At 37.0% G+C, this 21757-nt stretch overlaps 1 protein-coding gene across 2 annotated transcripts in view; it reads right to left on the reverse strand.

Moving 5' to 3' along the window:
- The window catches only part of lace (serine palmitoyltransferase long chain base subunit), a 79801-nt gene that overhangs the window by 8577 nt on the left and 49467 nt on the right, over nucleotides 1-21757 (reverse strand). Inside the window, exons 10-11 of one of the 2 annotated variants that reach the window (XM_076187082.1) lie at nucleotides 9420-9555; nucleotides 208-337 (exon numbers count right to left, since the gene is read on the reverse strand). In XM_076187082.1, the coding sequence (XP_076043197.1) occupies nucleotides 208-337; nucleotides 9420-9555 (266 nt within the window). Of the gene's footprint in view, nucleotides 1-207; nucleotides 338-9419; nucleotides 9556-10050; nucleotides 10187-21757 lie in introns of both variants that reach the window. The other variant, XM_076187083.1, reaches the window with a different exon arrangement.

Genomic DNA, 21757 nt, shown 5'->3' on the forward strand with positions numbered 1-21757 from the left:
GTATTAATAAATGTCAGGTTGTGGCTCTTTTGTAACCTCAGTGGATCTATCAGTAGAACATGGAGCTGGCCTTATGTTAGTACCTGGATCAATCAACAACTGGGATGATTATTTAAAAGATTTCACAGTTATGAGTGACTTGTTCCATGACAAACTTATTGAAAACTTGCTAGCATTAATAGGTGAACAAGAGATGTTCATGCTCACCTTGTCAAGCATTTCCTTTGTGTGAGCAGCTGACAGGCAGAAGCGCATTCTGCCTCCAGTGATCTTCGTAGCAGGAAATCCTACTCCCACTCCAGCGACTCCACGCTTGGTCAGCTCGCGTACAAAGCCACTGTTTACCCCAAATACATATTGCATTATTATGTGCTCCAAAATTCAAAGTTATATAAATACCTTCAGTTACATACTATTTCATCTTTCACATGAAAAACCTTTTGAGATAAAATGATGCAATGAACAATTCTACTAGGGAAAGGGATAATTTTCAATTTTAAAGAACAATAATGTTCAATTTCACCATGCAGAAAATCATAAATCATAGAACTCGAACACTTTATCTTGAATTGGCCCAAATTTCTGCCTTCAATTCCATAAAGTCAATATGAACAATCCCAATAAAAGAAATAAAGGATCAATTTGACTAATACCCATGTCAATAATGAAGTGCATAAATATCCAGACAGTAACCAAATCTAAAAGATTAACTGGTCTTCCAGCCATGCAAAAAATGGCAAAGGATGGATCAAGGAACATATCTCATAAGCTTTGTGTATATTCCTACACATTTCCCCCATAAAAACTCATATGTGTGTGTATTTACATAGTTATATTTTACGGAAAGGGCATCTAAGTATCCCATCTTAGTATCTCTATATTTAGTTTGCTCTTAAATTTTTGTATTTTTTTGCACACATTGTTTTTTTGTCCAATTTCCTCCATACATCCACAACACTGTGGGAAAAGCTGTTCTTTTTCAGGTCTCTTCTATAATTGTCCTTTTTAAGCTTTTCTATGTCCTCTTGTGTTTCTTTTATCCCAATTTAGTAAATCTTCTCTATCAAGGACCTCCATGCCTTTCATAAATCTGTAGATGGTCAACAAGTCACCTCTTTCTCTTCTCTTTGAGTTGGCAACTCCAATTTTAAGAATCTTTCTTCATATGATAGTTTTGTTAGTTCTAGAGCCATCTTCGTAGCTGCTCTCTGGATTCTCTCAATCTTCCATATATTCTTTTTTGTAATGGGTGACCATAGTGTCACTGAGTACTCAAATTTAGGCCTTATCAATGTGACTAGTATTTTCTTTACCATTTCTTCATCCAAGTAAGTAAAAGCCACTTTCATTGATCTTAGCAAGTTATAGGCTTCACCAAAAATTTTGTTTGTCAGGGGGCATATCTTTTGTGAAGATCACTCCGTTTTTTTTTCAGATCCCTTTATTTCTTGTTCACCAATTTTACATCTTCCTGATGTCCTTTTTTTTTTTACTTTTTCCAAACTCCATTATGTTAAATTTTTTAATGTCGAATTCCACTTCCCACTTCTGACTCCATTCCCAAACCATGTTCTCTGTATTGAGTTACAATCCATTCCAAAACCCTGTTCTCTGTAATGAGTCACAGTCTGTTTCAGTACTCACTTTAACAATTTTGTATCATCTGTCCCATACTTGTGTTATATCTAGTAGTCTGAGTTAAAACAGATCAGATATGGGTTAATTATCCTCCCCGTCTAAATCTGAATTGTCTCGGATTCAGTATATTGTCATCCTCCAAATGTTTTATCCATCTACTTTTTATAACTTTTTCACAGATTTTAACTACTGTGCTTGTAAGGTAAACTGGTCTGTAATTTGTTGGGTCTTATTTCCTCCTTTATAAATTGGTATGATATCAGCACTTTTCCAGTCTTCTGCATTTTTCCTTCTTTGAGCAAGCAACTTATTATGTTGTATATTTTGTCTGCTAGTTCTTTACATTCTTTTAATATCCAATTTGCTATTCCATTTGGGCTATGTGATTTTCAGACATCGAGGTTCGTTATTTGATCCATTTCTTTCTGTGTTACAATTATTTCCTTCAAGAGGTTTTTTTTTCACTTCTCTCCCTTCAACCTTTGTTGTATTTTTTCTCTAGTGAAAACTGACTTGAAGTGTTCACACATAACTTCAGCCATTTTGGTATCTTCTGTGTATTTCATGTTCACTTAGTGTAGTTTCATTATTCCCCATTTACGTATCTATAGAATAGCTTTGGCTGATCCTTATATTTTTCTATTACGTCTTTCTCATAGTTACAGTTTTTCTTCCTGCATATTTTTACATATTCATTCCTTTCATTAACATATAATTGCCACTCTCTAAGTTTCCTGTCTTTTCTTCATCTCTTCCAAGCTGTCTCTTCTATCTTTTGTTTCAATGCACCTTCTATTAAACCAGCACTTAATGTACACCATTTTCCTGTTTTTGCTTTGGTACATATTTCTCCACTCCTTCTTTATTCTTCATCAGAATCATCCATTTTTCTTTCACTTGTGTTTCTTTGTAGAATTTTTCCCAGCTCGCTTTAAGAAAAAATTTCTTAAGTTTCTCAAAGTTCATTTTGACATACATCAATCTACTTCTCTGTGTTTCTCATTTCTCTTTATATATATTTCCCCCTTTAATTCTAACTCGAGTAGTATATGGTCACTTCGCAATTGGTGCCTTGTATTCAATTTCATCTATTATTTCAGGTTCTGACGTAAATATTAAATCTAGTCTCGTGAGTGTGTGTGTGTGTATATGTATAAACACCATGTGAGGACGAAGCCTTTACAAGTACGACATTTTGCTTGTTACAGCTTTTTCAAGTACATAGTCGTAATACAGAACGGAGATTAAATAAGAATTGGGATAACGGGATGGAGGTCACTGAATATTGGGAAAGGGTATGGAAGGTGGACCAAATGTCTGGGAACAGGAAAGGTTAAGGATAAGATGGAACAGACATTTGGTCCACCTCCTTAACCTCTCCTGATATTCAGCGTCACCCCTCCCTCCTAACTCCCTCCTCTCTCCCTTCCCCCATTACCTCAATTCTTCTTATTTAATCTCAGTTATGTGTATTACAACTATGAACTTTGTAGCAAACAAAACGTCATACTAACAAAGGCTCCTTCCTCATTTGTGGTGTTTATTTCAATAGACTTGTTGGCAACTGCCATTTTCATATATCTATATATTATACACAAACACACACACACACACTACTTGGATGAAGTAATGGTAAAGAAAAGAAAATATTATTCACAATGATAAGACCAAGATTGGAGTATGTTGTGACACTATGGAGACCAGGCACAAAAAAAGAATATAAAGAAATTAGAAAGAATCCAAACAGCAATGACAAAGATGGCTCCAATACTTTTAAATTGACATACGAACAAACATTGTCCAAACTGGAACCATCTACCCTGGAACAAAGAAGAGAAAGTGGAGAGCTACTGGCCATTTACAGAATCACGAAAGGCATGGAAGTACTTGACAAAAAGATTTATTGAAGTGGGACAAAAGAAAAACTCAAAAAGGATAATTAGAGAAGAGATCTGGAAGAAGGAGAAAAAAAAAAAAGCTTCCCACACAGAGTGGTGGACATCTGGAACAAATTGGACAAAACAATAGTACTGTATGTGCCAACACCATAAAAGAATTTAAGAACAAACTAGATGCTGAAGGATACAAAGATGGGTCACTATGAGCACAGCTCCCTTCCTGTAAAATACAACTAAGTAAATAAATAAACATACATATCTGGTATTTTCCTTTACCGACAATACCAGATACAGAAACAATGAAGAACTGTTGGGACTAGATTTAACATGTACATCCGAGCCTGAAATCATGGATAAAATGGAATACAAGACACCAATTGAGAAAAGTGACCCCATACTAACAGAGTTTTAACTAAAAGAACAAAATTGCTTTGAGAAGAAATGAGAAACATAGAAAAGACTAATATACAACAAAATGGATTTTGAGAAACTCAGAAAAAAAATTCAAAATGTGAACTGGGAAAACTTCTTAAATGAAGAAACAAGGACGGAAGAAGAAATGGAGAATATTAAAAGAAAATTACAAGGAGGGACTAGACAAATACATATCAAAGAAGAAACAAGAACAGGTGTACATTAAGTGCTAGTATAACAAAAAGTGTAGCGAGGCTAAAGACAGAAGAGACAAAGCCTGAAAAAGATGGAAAAAAGACAAAAAAAGACCAATGGCAAATATACATCAAACTAAGAAACGAATATGTAAAAATATGCAAGGAAGAAAAAAGAAACTATGAAAAGGATATAATAGAAAAATTCAAGGACCAACCTAAACTATTCTACAGGTATGTAAATGACAAACAAAAAGATAAACATGAAATAGTGAAACTGCATAGAGGAAATAATGAATATATAGATGATGTAGAAATGGCTGAAATTATGAAAAAAACATTTTAAATCTGTATTCACAATTGAAAGTTCACAAAATTGGGAGGAAGGACAGAGACAGACCCCCCCCCCCCCAATGAATAAAGTAACAGTGACACAAAAAGAAACAAGGGATCAAATAAAAAATCTTGATGTCAGAAAATCACATGGGCCGAATGGAATTGCAAATTGGATATTAAAAGAATATATAAATGAACTAACAGACAAAATACACAAGATTATTGATTTCTCACTCAACGAAGGAAAAGTACAAGATTGGAAAAATGCAAATACTGTCCCAACATACAAAGGAGGGGACAAAGAAAATCCAACCAACTATAGACAAGTACAATAGCAAAAATATAGGAAAAAGTTACCAAAAGTAAATGGATTAAACATTTGGAAGAGAATAATATACTAAATCCAAAACAATTTGGATTTAGATGCAGAGGACCATGTGCCACAAACTTGATTTGCTTTTACTCGAGGCTAATAGATAAAGGAAAGGTAACCCTACCCCTAAGCAGGGCAAAGCAGGGATCAAATCCCCCTCTAGCCTTGCTTGCCAGATCATTGGGGCATGCAAGCCCCCACCACCACCACATGGCAATTCCCTTAACCCCTTCCATATGGTGCCGCATACGTAGGCGGCATGAGGAGCAAGTGGATATGCGAGGCTGCCATATCGGCGTCTTGATTATATTTATTGTAGTTGTCCCTGCGTAATGACATACTCTCTAAACTGTCTTTATCACATTTTCTATGGTTATCAAAATTCACGGGTGAATGAGAGAACGATCGATATAAGCGGTGACTATATTTTATGATGCGAGTATTATTGCGACACATAGTACGTCTGGCAGATAATGCTGCCCGCGAGATTTTGGCCCGGAGTGAAGAGGTTAAGGGGGGGGCAGTGGTGGATGGAGTAAACTTCGAGATGACCAAGGATGGATGGTATGTATGGACGGGACGGGATGAAGTGGGCTTTCAGTATGAGGGGAATGCCTGATGAGCAAGGGAGCAGAAGGTAAAGGATAGGAGTGTGTGAAGGATGGTTGTGTACAGATGATAATTTGATGCAGTCTGAAGGGATTTCCCCCCTTCTTTTCTATTTTCTGCATCCAACTTCCCTCGCATCACACTTGACCTCATGCCAATCATATAAAGGATGAACCAATGCCAAAGATTCAGATCACCTCAGAGCATCATACGCCTTGCTCGCTGCTCCTTCCTTTCTCACCTCCTCCTACTACCCCCTTGCTCCCTCACAAGCAGATTGCCTCGGAGCATCAAACGTGAGCCTGGCTCACTGCTCCTTGCTTTTTCATCTCCTCCTCCCCCCTTGCTCCTTCACAAGCAGATTACCTCAGAGCATCAAACAGGAGCCTGGCTCACTGCTCCTTGCTTCTCACCTCTTCTTCCCCCCCTTGCTCCCTTGTAAGCAGATCGCCTCGGAGCATCATACATAAGTATGGCTCACTGCTCCTTGCTTTCTAACCTCCTCTTCCCCCACCCCCTTTACTCCTTTGCAAGCAGATCGCCTCAGAGCATCACATGTGAGCATGGCTCATTGCTCCTGCTTTCTCACCTCCTCTCCCCCTTGCTCTCTCACAAGCAGATTGCCTGGAGACATGACTTGAAACAAAGTTGTCACCTCACTCAGTGTCTCGTCCCCCTCCTCCCCCACTGGCGCCCAACATTCACTGCTAAATAAAATCAACTCTCTCCATCACAGTTTGCTTCAACCAGCATAACATTTGGCTACCCAATATGGGGCAGATCACTAGCCTAACATTTGGCTGCCCCACGTGGGCCAGACCACCAGCCTCGTATATTGGCTGCCCAATGTGGAGCAAGACCAGCCTAACAGTGTTATAATATTGATTTGGTACAAAGATCGCTTGAAACAGTGAAACATAGGCTCAACTTTTCCTCCAGAAAGAACTAAGAGTTACAGGATTATTGTCAGCCACTGTGTCGCAGCAGGTTTCAAGTCAGTAAAACTGTCGGCAACAAATATCATTATTACAAAGAATTACCAAGGAATACAAAGGAGATGCAAACAGCAACAGACCTACAGGTCCTTATGGGGCTATTTGCAAATTGAAAGGGGGTGTAAACAGTTAAGAACCACCAACTTAATTTAGTGTATTATGAATTCAGATTGCTGAGAAACAAGTTAGGTTGGGGTTGGACTCTATATCTATCTTGGTGTTTTTAGTGTTTATTGTATTTGAAATCACATGATTAAGTAGTTTGTTCCAAACATTTGAACTGCAACTAAAGAAAGTTTTTTTGATTCTTTGGTGTTTGATCTCTTATAGACTATTTTGTAATCTTTATTTCTTGTTATATTACTACATTTCACAATAAAATAATCATCTATGTTCATATTAACAAAGCCATGGAACACTTTCAAGATTTCAAATAAATCACCCCACATTCTGTTTGGATAAGCTATATAAATCAAGTTCACTTAGGTTCTCTTCATAGGGTTTATTACATAAATGAGGGATAATTTTCAGTGATTCTATGTTGTACCCTTTCTAATTTGTTAACATCTTTTATAAGATATGGGGACCAAAACTGAATTCTATATTCAAGATGAGGTCTTAACCACTTTAGTATGACTCAAATTCTCGCGCACAAGATTGGCTGCCACATGTAATTTGCATCACACAATTCGCATTATAAAATATAAAGTCATTGCTGTATTTACTCATTTACTCTGAGTAATAATATACACCGAGAACATGATCAAACTAGTTCACAGAATCCGAGGGTAACTCATGTACAACTACAAAATATAGATAATCAAGATGCCAACGTCAGCATCCTTGTGTACCCCACTTCCGCCTCCATTGGCGTCATCGTACCCGTGGTTAAAAGAGAATTGTATAGTAATTATTACTATTTCAGTCTTGTGTTCAAATGTTCTTCCAAGAAATCCTACTATTTGTTGGACTATTTTTACATCTTTTGTGCACTGGAGAGTTGTTTTTTAGAGCCTTAGGTACTTAGAGATTTAAGCCTTTTTCTTGATCTTATTTCTGAAGCTGGTTATCATTCACAGAATAATCATTACAGCTGTTTTTGTTGACTATATGCAAAACTTTTCATTCATCATGTTAAATTCCATTTGCCATTCATTGCTCCAATCAACTAAACAATCTAATTCAGACTGTAGTTGATCCCTATCCACTGCATTACTGATTTTACTAGCAATTTTAATGTCATCCACAAATTTTTATATTTTACATACCAGACCACTATCCATATAATTTACATAAATATAGAACTGGACCAAGCAAAGATCCCTGGTGAACACCGCTCACTACATCACACCAGTTGGATGAGTTTCCATTAATTACAACCCTTGGTTTTCTCTCAGCCAATCACTGACCCAATTATGAATATTACCTCTGATGCCACATGTGTAATTTACTGAGTAGTTGATTATGCAGGACTGTACCAAATGCTTTTCAGGAATCCAAGTATATTATATTGACTGAACTGTGTCCATTCTCCTTTACATAACAATTAATTCATCTGTAGGTATTTTACTTTACCATAACAGAAATCTCGAGAGGAACAGTCCTATTAGCTATGTCACTTTGCAATCCATGATGGTGTCAATTATAAAGCAAGTGATTAATCATATAGTTTCACTATCTGGAGATGCCATATATTAACCATCTTTGGTAAGTCAACATTGATAAAGTACCTTTATTCTCCCAATAAAACCCATCCACAAGTTTAAATAAAATCTTAAGAGGTTTAGATGAAAGTACTGCTGAATATCAAGGTACCTAAAGTAAGATTTGACTATTATCTTTTTATAACTATTATTTACTCTACATGCTTGCTTACACAGTAATTGTAAGCATCAAGGGATAAGTAACTAGTTTTTGTTTGTATATGTATACATATAATGCATAACTATAAGCACTGCTAATTTTTAAATGGCTCTGCTCACTTAACCATCTCCATAAGAGGACTATGGCATCTACAAGCTCAGCAGCTAAATGTCTTCCAAGGTCTTTAAGCAGAGATCTGTTCAAAATGCAGGCAATATAGCTGAAACAAATTCATAAGTGGACCAGGCGCCATGTCCTCTATCAGAAGCAATGTCAGAATAGAAGACTAAAGGTGCATATGATGAAAACTCTCCATCCACTACTTACAGACTTACCTGAAAATTATTCTATTGTATTACCATGTTTTCTAAAGGGACAATTTTTCTTATGATGGTTCACAAGTGTAAAATTAATTCAGATATATATTAGACTACAGAAGGACTTATGTTATGCCCAACATTTCCAAAAGTTCAAAGCCAAACAGGGAAACTAACCCAGAAGACAACAATCCAACCCAACATGAGACATAAATACCGCCCAAAACAAACACTAATCCTTAGCTGTTAGGATACAGAAAAAGACCTACTACATGAGTTACACTGAAAAACACACATCACTTTATAATCACTGACCAACACCAGTTATAAATACAATACTTGAGCAGTTTGATGTTATTTCAAATATCTTTGCTGGAAAATCCTTTACTCCTATATTCTACACTTTGAAAAAAATGAGTTAATTGAATTAAATTCTCATCAACCTTAGTCAATCCAACTCAACAACAAACACTACTCTTAATATCTATATTCATGTGAACTTTAACCAAAGTACTCAGGTGACTACTTTTGTTACAACAGCAGAAGTGTCTGAGGTAGAGTCCTGGCTTTGGGATACTTGAACCTTCTATAAAGAACTGAATGTTAGACATAAGCACTCTTACACATTTTTCTGCAAATATCATGATTCAGTCCCACATACCCTATAATCAATACTGCTGACAAACATACAAAGGATTACTGTATTTCTAGTTCTCCTACCCAGGACCCTAAATGAGCACTCCTTCAGTTATCTGGGTTACTTGGTTACTTTGGTTACTTACGAGACTTTGGGAACCAAGTACAAGAGCAAAGGCACCACGGGTGAGTTATCATTGCCATAAACAATGAAGCCCATCTGTTTGAGGCGATGGCGGAAATAGCGAACGTTGCGGGCCAGTTGCTGGATGCGCCTCTCACCTAATGGTGGGTAAGAATGTCAAGTTTCATACCACGGACTCAAGCACACGCCTCTGGGTGGTCATGAACACAATACACAAAGGTTTAACTTGTGAGACAGCTAGACAAGGATTAAGAAACTGGGGTAAGATGAGGGCAAGATGTGAGAGTAGAAAACACTTGGGTAGTCCTCCTGTAGATAGAAACATGAACTAGTGAAGCATCTGAAAGCACTATCCCATACAGAAAAAGCTTGGATAACATGCAACAGCACACTCAAAGCCAAGGCATGCAAAAACTCACCACAAAACAGGCACAGAAAAGCATTCTACAAGCAACATGATCAATATTCAAGTTGGACGAACTTCAACTTGTTTCATAAATAAGAGAAGTATCTGAGTCCAAACATATACTCTATGTAAAAACCCTAAGAAGGGAGGGGAAGGGAGGGTTAAACTAAGAAACACACCTCGCACATTAGGGAATGCCGACAGTGTTGTGGCAGGAGATACTTACGCGGTGACTGCCGGGAGGTAAAGCAAAACTGGCACGACAGGAGAGTCGTCATTTCCGTACACAATGAAACCCATTTGCTTTGCTCTCCTCCGGAAGTAATGAGTATTTCTAGCTAGCTGTTTTATTCGACGTTCACCTACACAGAGTGAAGAAGTATAGACAAAGGAATGGGTTAGTGCGAGGTTAGAGAAACAGCTATACACCACCATGAGACCACCTTGGCTTGACTTTGCAGATTGTGAGACCTATGTTGTGCATTTGCTGACATCAGCCATTGCTTGTTAGTGCAGAGTGTACTGGCTTCATGTTCTAAATACATATATAGCAAAGGCCCTCTCCCACCTTATAAAGAAGGTGGGGTTAGCCAAGTCAAACCACACACCCACACTGTGTGTCTGTGTACATGGATTTACCTAATTGTAGTAACCAGGGAAAGATGCAATGCTCATTAGGTCCCATCTCCTATTACCTAATTTTTCATCACACCTAGCCTCAGATTCATGAACAATTCCAACTTAATCTATATCTTTGATTTCCAATTATATTTAGATTTGATCAAGTATTGTTTGAGCTTGGGCTATATCACTTCCTAAGCTATTCCAAGTATTTATGCATCTATATGGAAAACCATATTTCTTCACAGCCTTTATACTTGTGGTCTTAATTTGCTCTCATGACCTCTTAAAGCCCTCCTATCCTTAATCAGATCTCTTCTGTCAATGGAATCCATCCCCTTTGGTAACTTTAATACTGCAATCATATCACCACTTTCTCTGTGATCTTTCATAGTTGGCAGACCCATTGCTTTTAGTTTTTTCTCATATGGTTTATCTGCCAAATATTTGTGAGTGAGACGAGTATGTCCAATCCTGAGACTGCATAGTGCTGTTTCCCATCTCCTAGGCATTCTCCCATATTCCCAAGGAGATATCACACTTGTAATCTCCTTCATCTTATTAGGATTAACCAAGTTCCAACATTCCTGCCAGGTACTGCGAGTGAAAGCTTTAATTTCTGGAAAGTAACCACTGAATAACAGTGGGTATCTCCTTGGAAATAGCTCTGTTGCTGCATGTTTGGCTAATTTATCAGCCTCTTCATTTCCATTCATTTCAACATGTGCAGGGACCCAGCAAAACTTTACTTCAGTACCTCGCCTCTCTATAACATGAATCCACTGTAAGATTTTTAAAATCAGAGGATTTGTAGAGTGCCTCCAACACGCTTATGGTGTCACAGAAAAAGGTAAAGCTACCAGTATCCAGAGTTGCCACTTTCTCAACAGCAGCTAGAATAGCATACAGCTCAGCTGTAAAGATAGAGGCTGAAATAGAGAGAGCCCCTCTGCATAAAAAGTTGCTACTATAGACTCCAAACCCAACGCCAGCTTCAGATTTGGAGCCATCAGTAAAGATACAACTAGTATCACTATGCTCTACATGGTTCATAAAAATTGAACAGGCTTCAACCTCTGTTGTGTCTTTCTTAAAACTATTAAAATATTTACCAAAAGTCACTTCTGGTAGCTTCCATGGAGGAGTTATTGATGGTTTGAAGGGTAATACCTCATGCATATTTCTATCCATGTTTACTAAAATCTGCTTTGCCCAAAAACCATATGGTTGAGGAGATTTTGGGTGAGCTTCATAAAAGTTAAAATAGGTTTCCTTAGTTACCATTTTAAAAGTTATAGATTCAGGGAGCCTCTGTAGTCTGTACCAATATCTTAGTAAGAAAGACTGGCAATAAATATCCAGGGATAATTCGCCTGCGTCTCCCAAAAGACTTGGAATAGGCGAAGTTTTAAATGCACCAGTAGCTAGGCGGATGCTTGCATGGTGTATCGAATCAAGCGTTTTGAGCTGGTTTGGAGAGGCTGAAGAATAGATCTCGCAACCATACGAGCTTTTTGAAAATATACGAGCCTTATACAACTTCAGTAATGTTTTTCTATCTGCACCCCAGGAAGTACGAGCCAATACTTTTAGAATGTTCATTGCATTACTGCATTTATTTTTCAGGTATTTCAAATGGGCAGTCCATGTCAATCTTTGGTCAAATATTAAACCCAAGAAACAGGTCTCTTGAACATAAGGGATTCGTTGTCCTTTAATGTAAATATCAGGGTCTGGAGGTATTCTTCTGATTCTACAAAAGTGCACAAGGACAGTTTTGCTCATAGAGAACTTAAAACCATTCAATAATCTTAATGACTGTCAATTGGATTTTCCTCATATGGTTTATCTGACAGGCTGAGAACCAGCTTGGTTGATGCCTTTTGTGTTCTCTTGTTCTTGCTTATCTTATCTCCACAGTTCTCACAAAACATGCCTGGTTTTTCTCCTTTAGTCATCTATTTCTAATTTTGCTTATATAAGCCAGCCTATATTTGTATAGGTTATTTCAAATATCTTTCATTAATTTCTTTCCTTTCCATCTTGGATTTTCTTAACCACCTCATTCTCTGATCTATCACTCTCCAATACAATTCCATCCTCTCCTGTTTGTTCACTTAATTTTTTCCTTAGCTACTTTTTTTATTTCCTCTCTTCTGCTGCTTCCCTTCTTACTCATTCTTGAATTTGTCTATAGCTGCCAATTTCCATGCTTTACTCAATAACTTATCTACCTCTGTGTGTGTGTGTGTGTACTTACCTAGTTGTATTATACAGGAAAGGGAGCTATGCTCAGTGACCCATCTTTGTATCTCACATCTAGTTTGTTGTGTGTATTTACCTAGTTGTATCTTACAGGAAGGGGAACTATGCTCATAGTGTCCCATGTGTGTGTGTATTTACCTAGTTCTATTTTACAGGAATAGAGCTATGCTCATAGTGACCCGCTTTTGTATCTTTCAGTATACAGTTTCATCTTAAATTCTTGTATAGTTTTTGCACTCGCTGTTTCCTCATTCAGTTTGTTCCAGATATCTATCACCCTGTGTGGGAAGCTATTCTTTTTCAGATCTCTTCTGTAACTATCTTTATAAGTTTTTTGTGTCCTCTTGTTTTTCTCCTATCCCACTTTAGTAAATCACCTCTATCAAGGACTTCCATCCCTTTCATAATTCTGTAGATGATTAGATCTCTTTCTCTTCTTTGTTCCAGGATTAGTAGTTCTAGTTTGTCCAATCTTTGTTCGTATGTCAATTTGGAGAGTGTTAGTGCCATCTTTGTCATTGCTCTTTGAATTCTTTCTAATTTCTTTATATTCTTTTTATTACTAGGTTCTACAGTGATGCAGTGTACTCCAATTTTGGTCTTATCAATGTCACTAATATTTTCTTTACCATTTCTTTATCCATGTAGTCAAAGGCCACATTCATTGTTCTTAATAAATTGAAAGTTTCTCTGACCAATTTGTTGGTATGTTTGTCTGGTGCCATGTCATCGCTGATAGTTACTCCTAGGTCCCTTTCCGAGTTGACTTTTTTAACTTCCTTTGTACCAATTTTATATTCCTAATATTCTATTTTTACTTTTTCCAAATTCCATTATACTACATTTCTTGATGTTGAAATTCCCTTCACACCTCTGACTCCATTTCCAGACTTTGTCCAGGTCTTCTTATAGTGATTTGCAGTGTTCCCCTGTACTTACTCTCTTTAATAGTTTTGAATCATCTGCAAAGAAGTTCATATAACATTCCATACCTTCATCCATGTCATTTATATATATGGCAAACATTATCAGAGCCAACACAGAACCTTATGGGGCTCCACTTATCATTTCTTCCCAATTCGAGTTCTGGTCTCTATGTGCCACCATAATTTTTCTCCCATTTAAGAAATCTTTCATCCATTCCAATAACATCCCTTGTACTCCACCTATTGTTTCAATTTTTCTTAGTAGCTTTTTGTGTGGTACTTTGTCAAATGCTTTTTGTAAATCTAAGAAGGCACAATCTGCCCATCTGTCCCTTTCTTGTATTATTTCTATTAGCCTCAAGTAAAAGCATATCAAGTTTGTGGTACATGATCTTCCACTTCTAAATCCAAATTGTTTTGGATTTAGTATTTTGTTCTCCTCCAAATGTTTAATTCATTTACTTTTGATAACTTTCTCATATTTTTGCTATTGTACTTGCAAGGGAGACTGGTCTATAGTTAGTTGGATTTTCTTTGTCCCCTCCTTTGTATATTGGTACAATATTTGCATTTTTCCAATCTTGCGGTCCTTTTCTTTGAGTGAGAAATAAATTATCCTGTGTATTTTGTCCGTTAGTTCATCTATGCATTCTTTCAATATCCAATTTGCAATTCCATCTGGCCCGTGTGACTTTCTGATATCAGGGTTTTTTTATTTGGTCCCTTATTTCTTTCTGTGTCACCGTCATTTCTTTCATGGAAGGGGGAATCTGTCATTCCTCCAAATTTGGTGAACTTTCAATTGTGAATACAGATTTAAAATGTTTGATCTAAACTATCCTTTTTGAGATTTTTTCATGTCCTCTTGTGTTTCTCTTGTCCCAATTTAGTAAGTCCTCTCTATCAAGGACTTCTGTGTCTTTCATGATTCTGTAGATGGTCAATAGGTGACACCTTTCTCTTCTTTGTTCCAAAGTTGGTAAATTCAATTTAGCCAGTCTCTCCTCATATGACAGGTTTGAAAGTCCAGGGGTCTTTTCGTGGTTGCTCTCTGGATTCTTTCAATTTTCTTTATATTCTTTTAGGTACTCCAGTCTAGGCTTTATTAGTGTGACTCATTTTTATTAACTTTTCTCATCTAAATAGGTAAAAGCCACTTTTATCTTAGCAAGTTGTAGGATTCTCCGACAATATTGTATTTGTTTACCAGGGGACAAGTCATTTGAGATAATTACTCCCAGGTCTTTTTCAGATCGCACTTTCTTCACTTCCTTTGTTCCAATTGTATATTGTCCCGATTTTTTTTTTTTTAACCTTTTTCTGAACTCCATTATGCTACATTTTTTATTGTTGAAGTCTACTTCCCACTTCTGATCCCATTTCCAAACTCCGTTTATGCCCCTCTGTAGTGATTCACAATCAGTTTCAGTTTTCACTTTCCTCAACAATTTACCATCATCTGCAAAGAAGCTCATGTAAGATTCCCCATCTTCATCCATGTCATTCACATAAATAGCGAACATTGGAGCCAATACTGATCCCTGTGGAACTCTACAAATCATCTCCCAACCTGAACACTTTTCTCTGAGCACTACTCTCATTTTTCTACCATGCAGGAAATCTTCCATCCAGTTTAGTAGGTTACCCTATATCCCTCCTATGTTTTCCAATTTTCTAAATAATTTTTTGTGGTACTTTGTTGAAGGCTTTTTGTAAGTCTAGGAGAGCACAATCAGCCCATTCATTCCCTTTCTTGTATTATATCTATTAGTCTTGAGTAGAAACAGATTAAATTTGTGGCACATAATCTTCCCTGTCTGAATCCAAATTGTCTCTAGTTTATCTTGTTTTCTTCCATGTGTTTTATCCATCTATTCTTGATTTTTTCACAAATTTTGGCTAGAGTGTTTGTAAGGGAGACCAGTCTGTAAATAGTTGGTTCTTCTTTGTTTCCTCCTTTATATATTGGTACAATGTTGGCATTTTCAGTTTTTTTTTTGTATTTTTCCTTCTTTGAGCAAATTACTATGTTACATATTTTGTCCATTAGTTCTTCTTTACATTCTTTTAGTTTCCAGTTTCCAATTCCGTCCAGGCCATGTGATTTCCTAACGTCAAGGTTCATTAATTGATCCATTATTTCTTTTTGTTATTGTTATCTCCATCACGGAGGGAGATCGCATTTCACTTCCTTCATCCCAATGCTGTATTTTTTCCAGTCTTTTGGTATTTTATTCTTCTTTGAGTGAGCAACTTATTATTTTGTATATTTTGTCCATTAGTTCTTTTTTGCATTCTTTTAGTATCCAATTTGCAATTCCATCCGAGCTGTGCGATTTCCAAATGTCAAGGTTCGTTAATTGATCCATTATTTCTTTTTGTATTATCATTTCCCTCATGGGGGGAGATCCCACTTCACTTCCTTCATTTCTCTAGTGAAAACAGACTTAAACGTGATTGTTCATGACTTCGGCCATTTCTAAATCTTCTGTGTATTCTGTATTTCCGTGGCGTGGTTTCACCATCTCCTTTTTATTTTTAAGTTTACCTTTCACATATCTATAGAATAGTTTGGGTTAATCTTTCCATTTTTCTAAGATATCTTCCTCTTCCGCTCATAAGGAGAAGAATGCAAAGAAGAAGAAGAAGAAGAAGAAGAAGAAGAAGAATGCAAAGAAGAAGAAGAAGAATGCAAAGAAGAAGAATGCAAAGAAGAAGAATGCAAAGAAGAAGAAGAATCGAAGAAAAAGAAGAATGCAAAGAAGAAGAAGAATGCAAAGAAGAAGAAGAAGAATGCGAAGGAGAAGAAGAATGCAAAGAAGAAGAATGCAAAGAAGAAGAATGCAAAGAAGAAGAATGCAAAGAAGAAGAATGCAAAGAAGAAGAATGCAAAGAAGAAGAATGCAAAGAAGAAGAATGCAAAGAAGAAGAATGCAAAGAAGAAGAAGAATGCAAAGAAGAATGCAAAGAAGAATGCAAAGAAGAATGCAAAGAAGAATGCAAAGAAGAATGCAAAGAAGAAGAAGAAGAATGCAAAGAAGAAGAAGAAGAGTGCAAAGAAGAAGAAGAAGAAGAATGCGAAGAAGAAGAATGCAAAGAAGAAGAAGAATGCGAAGAAGAAGAAGAATAAGCAAAGAAGAATGGAAAGAAGAAGAAGAATGGAAAGAAGAAGAATGCAAAGAAGAAAAAATGCAAAGAAGAAGAAGAAAAAATGCAAAGAAGAAGAAGAATGCAAATAAGAAGAAGAATGCAAATAAGAAGAAGAATGCAAAGAATGCAAAGAAGATTATTATTCCATCATCCCTTTATTCATTGTCTCCATCTGTTCACTCTTTCCTTTTGCCCTCTTTTCCCTGCCTTACATTATTGGGGGGTGGAAAAAAAAAACCACATCCCTTCCATGAAACTGCACACAGTCAAGATAAGGAGGCCTCACATGCTTGCATTTTCCACCACCAATTTGCTTGGGTAACATCAGGAACTAAAATACTGCAAATCATATCACAAGATTCCAAAATCTCAAACCCCAATAAATCTAAACTTAAAGATTTATTAAGGGCAGAGGCTAACTGGAAAAATGTAAGGCTATCTGTGGGTTCTAAACTGGAAATACATACATGACTACACAAACCAAGTGTGGGTTGCAGTTAGTGTGAGACTGTAAGGTCTAGTTGTAAAAAAGATACCAAGTAAGGTGGGTCAAAATACATTGTCGCACTATACACTTAGTACCTGTTACTGGATAAAGTACTTAACAGCTATTCCTGGGTGGAAGGGTGGATGGCACATACATAGGAAAAAAGACAACTTCACCCTATATCTACACTTTGGTGACTGTAAAAAAGATCTTCAAATTTCATCTTTTAACACTGAAAAACTACTACCAAGGTCCCACACAAGAAATTACTGTACAACTTTCTCATCTTGCAATCACCAATCTTTAACCCTGTCAATGAACTGCCTTTGGCTATAAAATACAGCTTGACACATAAATAACTAGACTTGAAACAGTATCACTGCATACATCCATAACATCCATGCACACAAATATCAGTTTACAAATATATCACACAAGGTATCAAAAACATCAGCATTCAAATGTCCTACTGTTGGACATTACACAAATCTGCAGCTCTAATTTAGCAATTAGTTAAAAAATGAAACTACAAGTTGCTGCCAATGGCACTAAAATATCAAAAATATGTCCCCATGGTGTACCACTACCTATGCCAATCCTGTTTCCAACGACACACTTGCCTATGTAATATTTCTATCCATTCCTATTTAGCTTGAGATTCCTTCCTTTTTCTATATTTGGTTTCATTGGTATTGAAAAGTGGGGAAGAGCAAAATGCTTTCTTTAACAGGAGGTTAAGTATAATAAGAGTTGATGGAGGGAGGTTTTGAACACATCATGCACACTTCAATCTTGCCAGAACAATGCTGCATGACATCAGAAGGCTAGGAATAAATATCTGACATATACCCACACCCACCCACCCACACCCACACACACTCAGTTGTAAAAGTCTGGTGAATTTGACAAGTGAATTTGATGGTTACATATCAATTGCATGAGTGGTGCAATGGTTCATGGATAGGAGTTGTAAATGGCTGCAAAGAAGTTTGTAACTTGTTTAGAGATCCCTGACTTCACTGCTTTTGAAAGACAAACAGGTCAGTTCAGGCCTCAATGCTAACTTGTCTTGGCTTTCAATCACCTGGAAATAATCACAAGTCTTCCATCTAACCTCTAAATGTCAAGTGGCAGGACTGCATGCCAGTAGGATGGGGTTCATGAATATAACACACGTATAGAGCCCACGCCAGTTCAAATGTGGGCACCATTTCCTGGGTACCAAGTGTCCCTTACTCAAAATACAGCCCAAGGGTCGACTGCACACCTCAATAAGCATTTAGGATAGGAAGTGGATGAAGAAATGTATTTTAATTTCAGCCCCCCTCCTATGATGCACCATGCAATTTGTTTTACCTAATCTATTCAACCGCATGGAATTATTTTAATGTTTAGGTCAGGCATAAAATACTTTCAAACTTGTTCAAAAACTTTTTATATTGACTATACTTAAAACTTTTATATTTTTTGCACGTTCAGTGTACGCCACGCAAAAACTTTACAACCTTTGAAGGTTAAAGATGGTATGTTCTATAAACATGACTTCTACTGAAAACTAACTCCTGTCTGTTGCCCTAATGTTTATGCAAAACATAATTATGCCCACCTAAAGAAAAAATGTACAGCTGAATCTCTAAATGCATATTTATGACTTTAATCAAGATCATCTAAATACCAATTTTCTAATGTAGTCCTTGGCACTAGCATATAGCATACCAAGTCAAAATGTTAACTGTCAACATGCAAGGCAAACAATTAATGTGGGTAATCAATCAAGAATAACAACAATGCAGTGACAAGTGCAAGGTGCAGGGTGTCGTCCTGACAACTAACATTTTTTGTGAATGGATAGGTGGGATACCCAATTCACATCTTAATTATCTTAATGTACTAATCACTAATTGTGAAACTTGTAATAAACTTCTCTACCATTATCTTCCACTTAACTGGCCATTACCCACCAAGTGAGGTGGCAAAGCACAGGAGAGAAATGTATTTCCCATTCCTTTCACTCCTGTCATGCATCTCCCTTTCACTCTTTGCCACTTAATCAAAGATTGTATCTTGTCACTTTCCCAGCAATAATGCCAGTTATTATCATTATTAAACTAGACAAATCACACAGAATGGTAGGCATGTACTATATTTACCTAACTGTATTTACCCAATTGTAGTAAACAGGAAAACAGCAATGCCGAAGAGGCCCCTTACTCTGCATTTATCATACTTAGTTTTGAATTCAATTCTGGTTCAAACTTCAGCTATACCATCTCCTAAGCTATTGCAGGAAGTGATACATATGTATGGAAAACTGTACTTTTTAACATCCTTCAGATACGTTTTTTTTTCAACTAGTTTTCATGACCTTGCGACACTTTCCTGTCCCAAACTAAAAATTCTTTTTCAGTTTTATCCACTCCCCTCCCTTATCTGAATAAAGCAATGAAGTCACCTTTCTTTTCATTCCCTTAATGATGGGAGCTCCAGTGCTTCTAGTCTTTCCTTGTACAGTTTATCTAAGGCTGGGAACCGAAATGACTGATGTTCTTTGTATTCTCTTGATCCTAATGAATAAATGTAGGACAATGCAGTATGATGTGCTCTGTATTTTGTGTGTGGTAGTTGTATCTAGGTCAAATGAAATTTGTTACCAGGCTGATTCTATGATAGTACTGTTTCAGTAAAGGATGAAGAACTGAAAGTATACCGATGTAATTCTTGCTAATCTTGGGAGTTTATTTCTCAGCTGGGTTTTTTTTGCGAGTTTGTTAAAATAGAATATGGTAACCTATTAAGGAGTGTTTGTTTTGTGATTTGTGTAACTGTTTTATATGCAAATGTTGTGGAATAATGAAGATATGTAATAAAAGGCAACAAAGTGGGACATAGTGATGGGACTAGGTATCCTGATCTGTAAAATTATCCTATGACATGTCCAGGCATAAGAGGGTCTGGGAGTTTTCCACCAGAACCCTAATATCTGGGTCATTAAATGTGTGTGGTTGTAGTACAAATGAAAGTAATTGGGAAGAGATAGGTAATGTTTGTGTGACGGAAGATGGATGTGTTACCATTAAGTGAAACTCAGTTGAAAGGGAGGGGTGATTTTGAATTTGGGAGATGTGGGGAGGGTGTAAGGTTAATGTGGATGAAAGTGAAACTTGGATGGGGGATGTGTTTTTGTAAGTGCATATGAACCAGGTAGTAAGAAGAGTGTAGAGGAAAGGGAGGTTTTTCGATTAGATTTAAATGAGTGCTAATAGTGTTTTGAGAGGAATGTCAATATGGTGGTATAAGGTGATCTTGGAGTTGGGGATTAAACTTTTGATGGAAGTGGTTGGGAAGTTTGGAGTGCCAGGTAAAAATCATAGTGGATAGTTGACAGTGGAAATGTGTTTAGAGAGCTGATAGCTAACTTAGTGTTTAAGAAGAAAGTCAAGCATAAGTACACATGAGAAAGGGTGATGGATGGAAAGATAGTAGATAAGTCATTAATGTGTAGTGGTATCCAAAGTAAGGATAGGAAGAGTTTTGGATGTTCATGTTCTTATTGGAGAGAGAGGAGGCATGTTAGATAATGTTTTGGTAGAAGGGAAGTTGAAAGTGAAGAAAAGGTGGAGAAAGAGGAAAAGGGCTGAAAGCTGAGAGATACTTAAACCATTTAAAATGAGAAGGAAAAAGAGCAGGAGTACCAATAGAAGCCAGTGTGGGAGGTGGTGAAAAACTGAGTAAAAGTAGGAGTGGAAGATGAATGGGTGTGTTTCAAGGAGAAAGTGACAAGGTGTGCAAAGATTATATTGTGGAATGGTGAGGATGGAACAGAAGAAAGGGTAGTGAGTGGTAGAATGTGTAGGTGGTAGTAGAAGAGAAGAAGCAATCATTACAGGATATGAGAAGTACAAGGATAAATGAAGATAAGCAGAGGCACAGGAGAGCAGATGTAAAATGGGCAAGAAGTATGACAAATTTCTGAAATTAATAAAAAGATGTTTTGGAAGAAAGTTAAGAGATGAAAGGGGGATGAGCCAGGCACAGAGGAAAAAGGTAAATGGTGCACATGGACAGATATTAATGGAAATATGGCTGTAAGGGGAAGATGGGTAAAGTATTTTAGTGATCTGTTGAATTTGGTGGATAGGGATTGATTGATTGTGACAGTGGAAGGCTCCAAGAAAATGACAGTAATAAGGGAGAAAAATGGAAGAGATGAGAAAAGATGAGGTACAAGGAGCTTTGAAAATGATGAGAGCTGGTAAGGCACCTGGATTGTATGGGTGTCACATGTGTCTGGAAAAGGGAGGTACAGTTATAGTAGACAGGTTAGTGAGGTTTGTGTCTAAGGGAGGGGACAGTACTAGAGAACTGCTGCTTATATAGTTCTGCTGGTCAAGTGGGTTAGAGCATTGCTAATTGCAGTGGTCAAGGTGATGGTATTTTTAATCCTACAAGTGAGTTGGACCATGGGCATGGTTCATTACATTCCA

This window comes from Oratosquilla oratoria, chromosome 6, assembly GCF_046742065.1.
Source record: "Oratosquilla oratoria isolate Oo_2021 chromosome 6, ASM4674206v1, whole genome shotgun sequence".
NCBI classification, from domain to species: Eukaryota; Metazoa; Arthropoda; class Malacostraca; order Stomatopoda; family Squillidae; genus Oratosquilla; species Oratosquilla oratoria.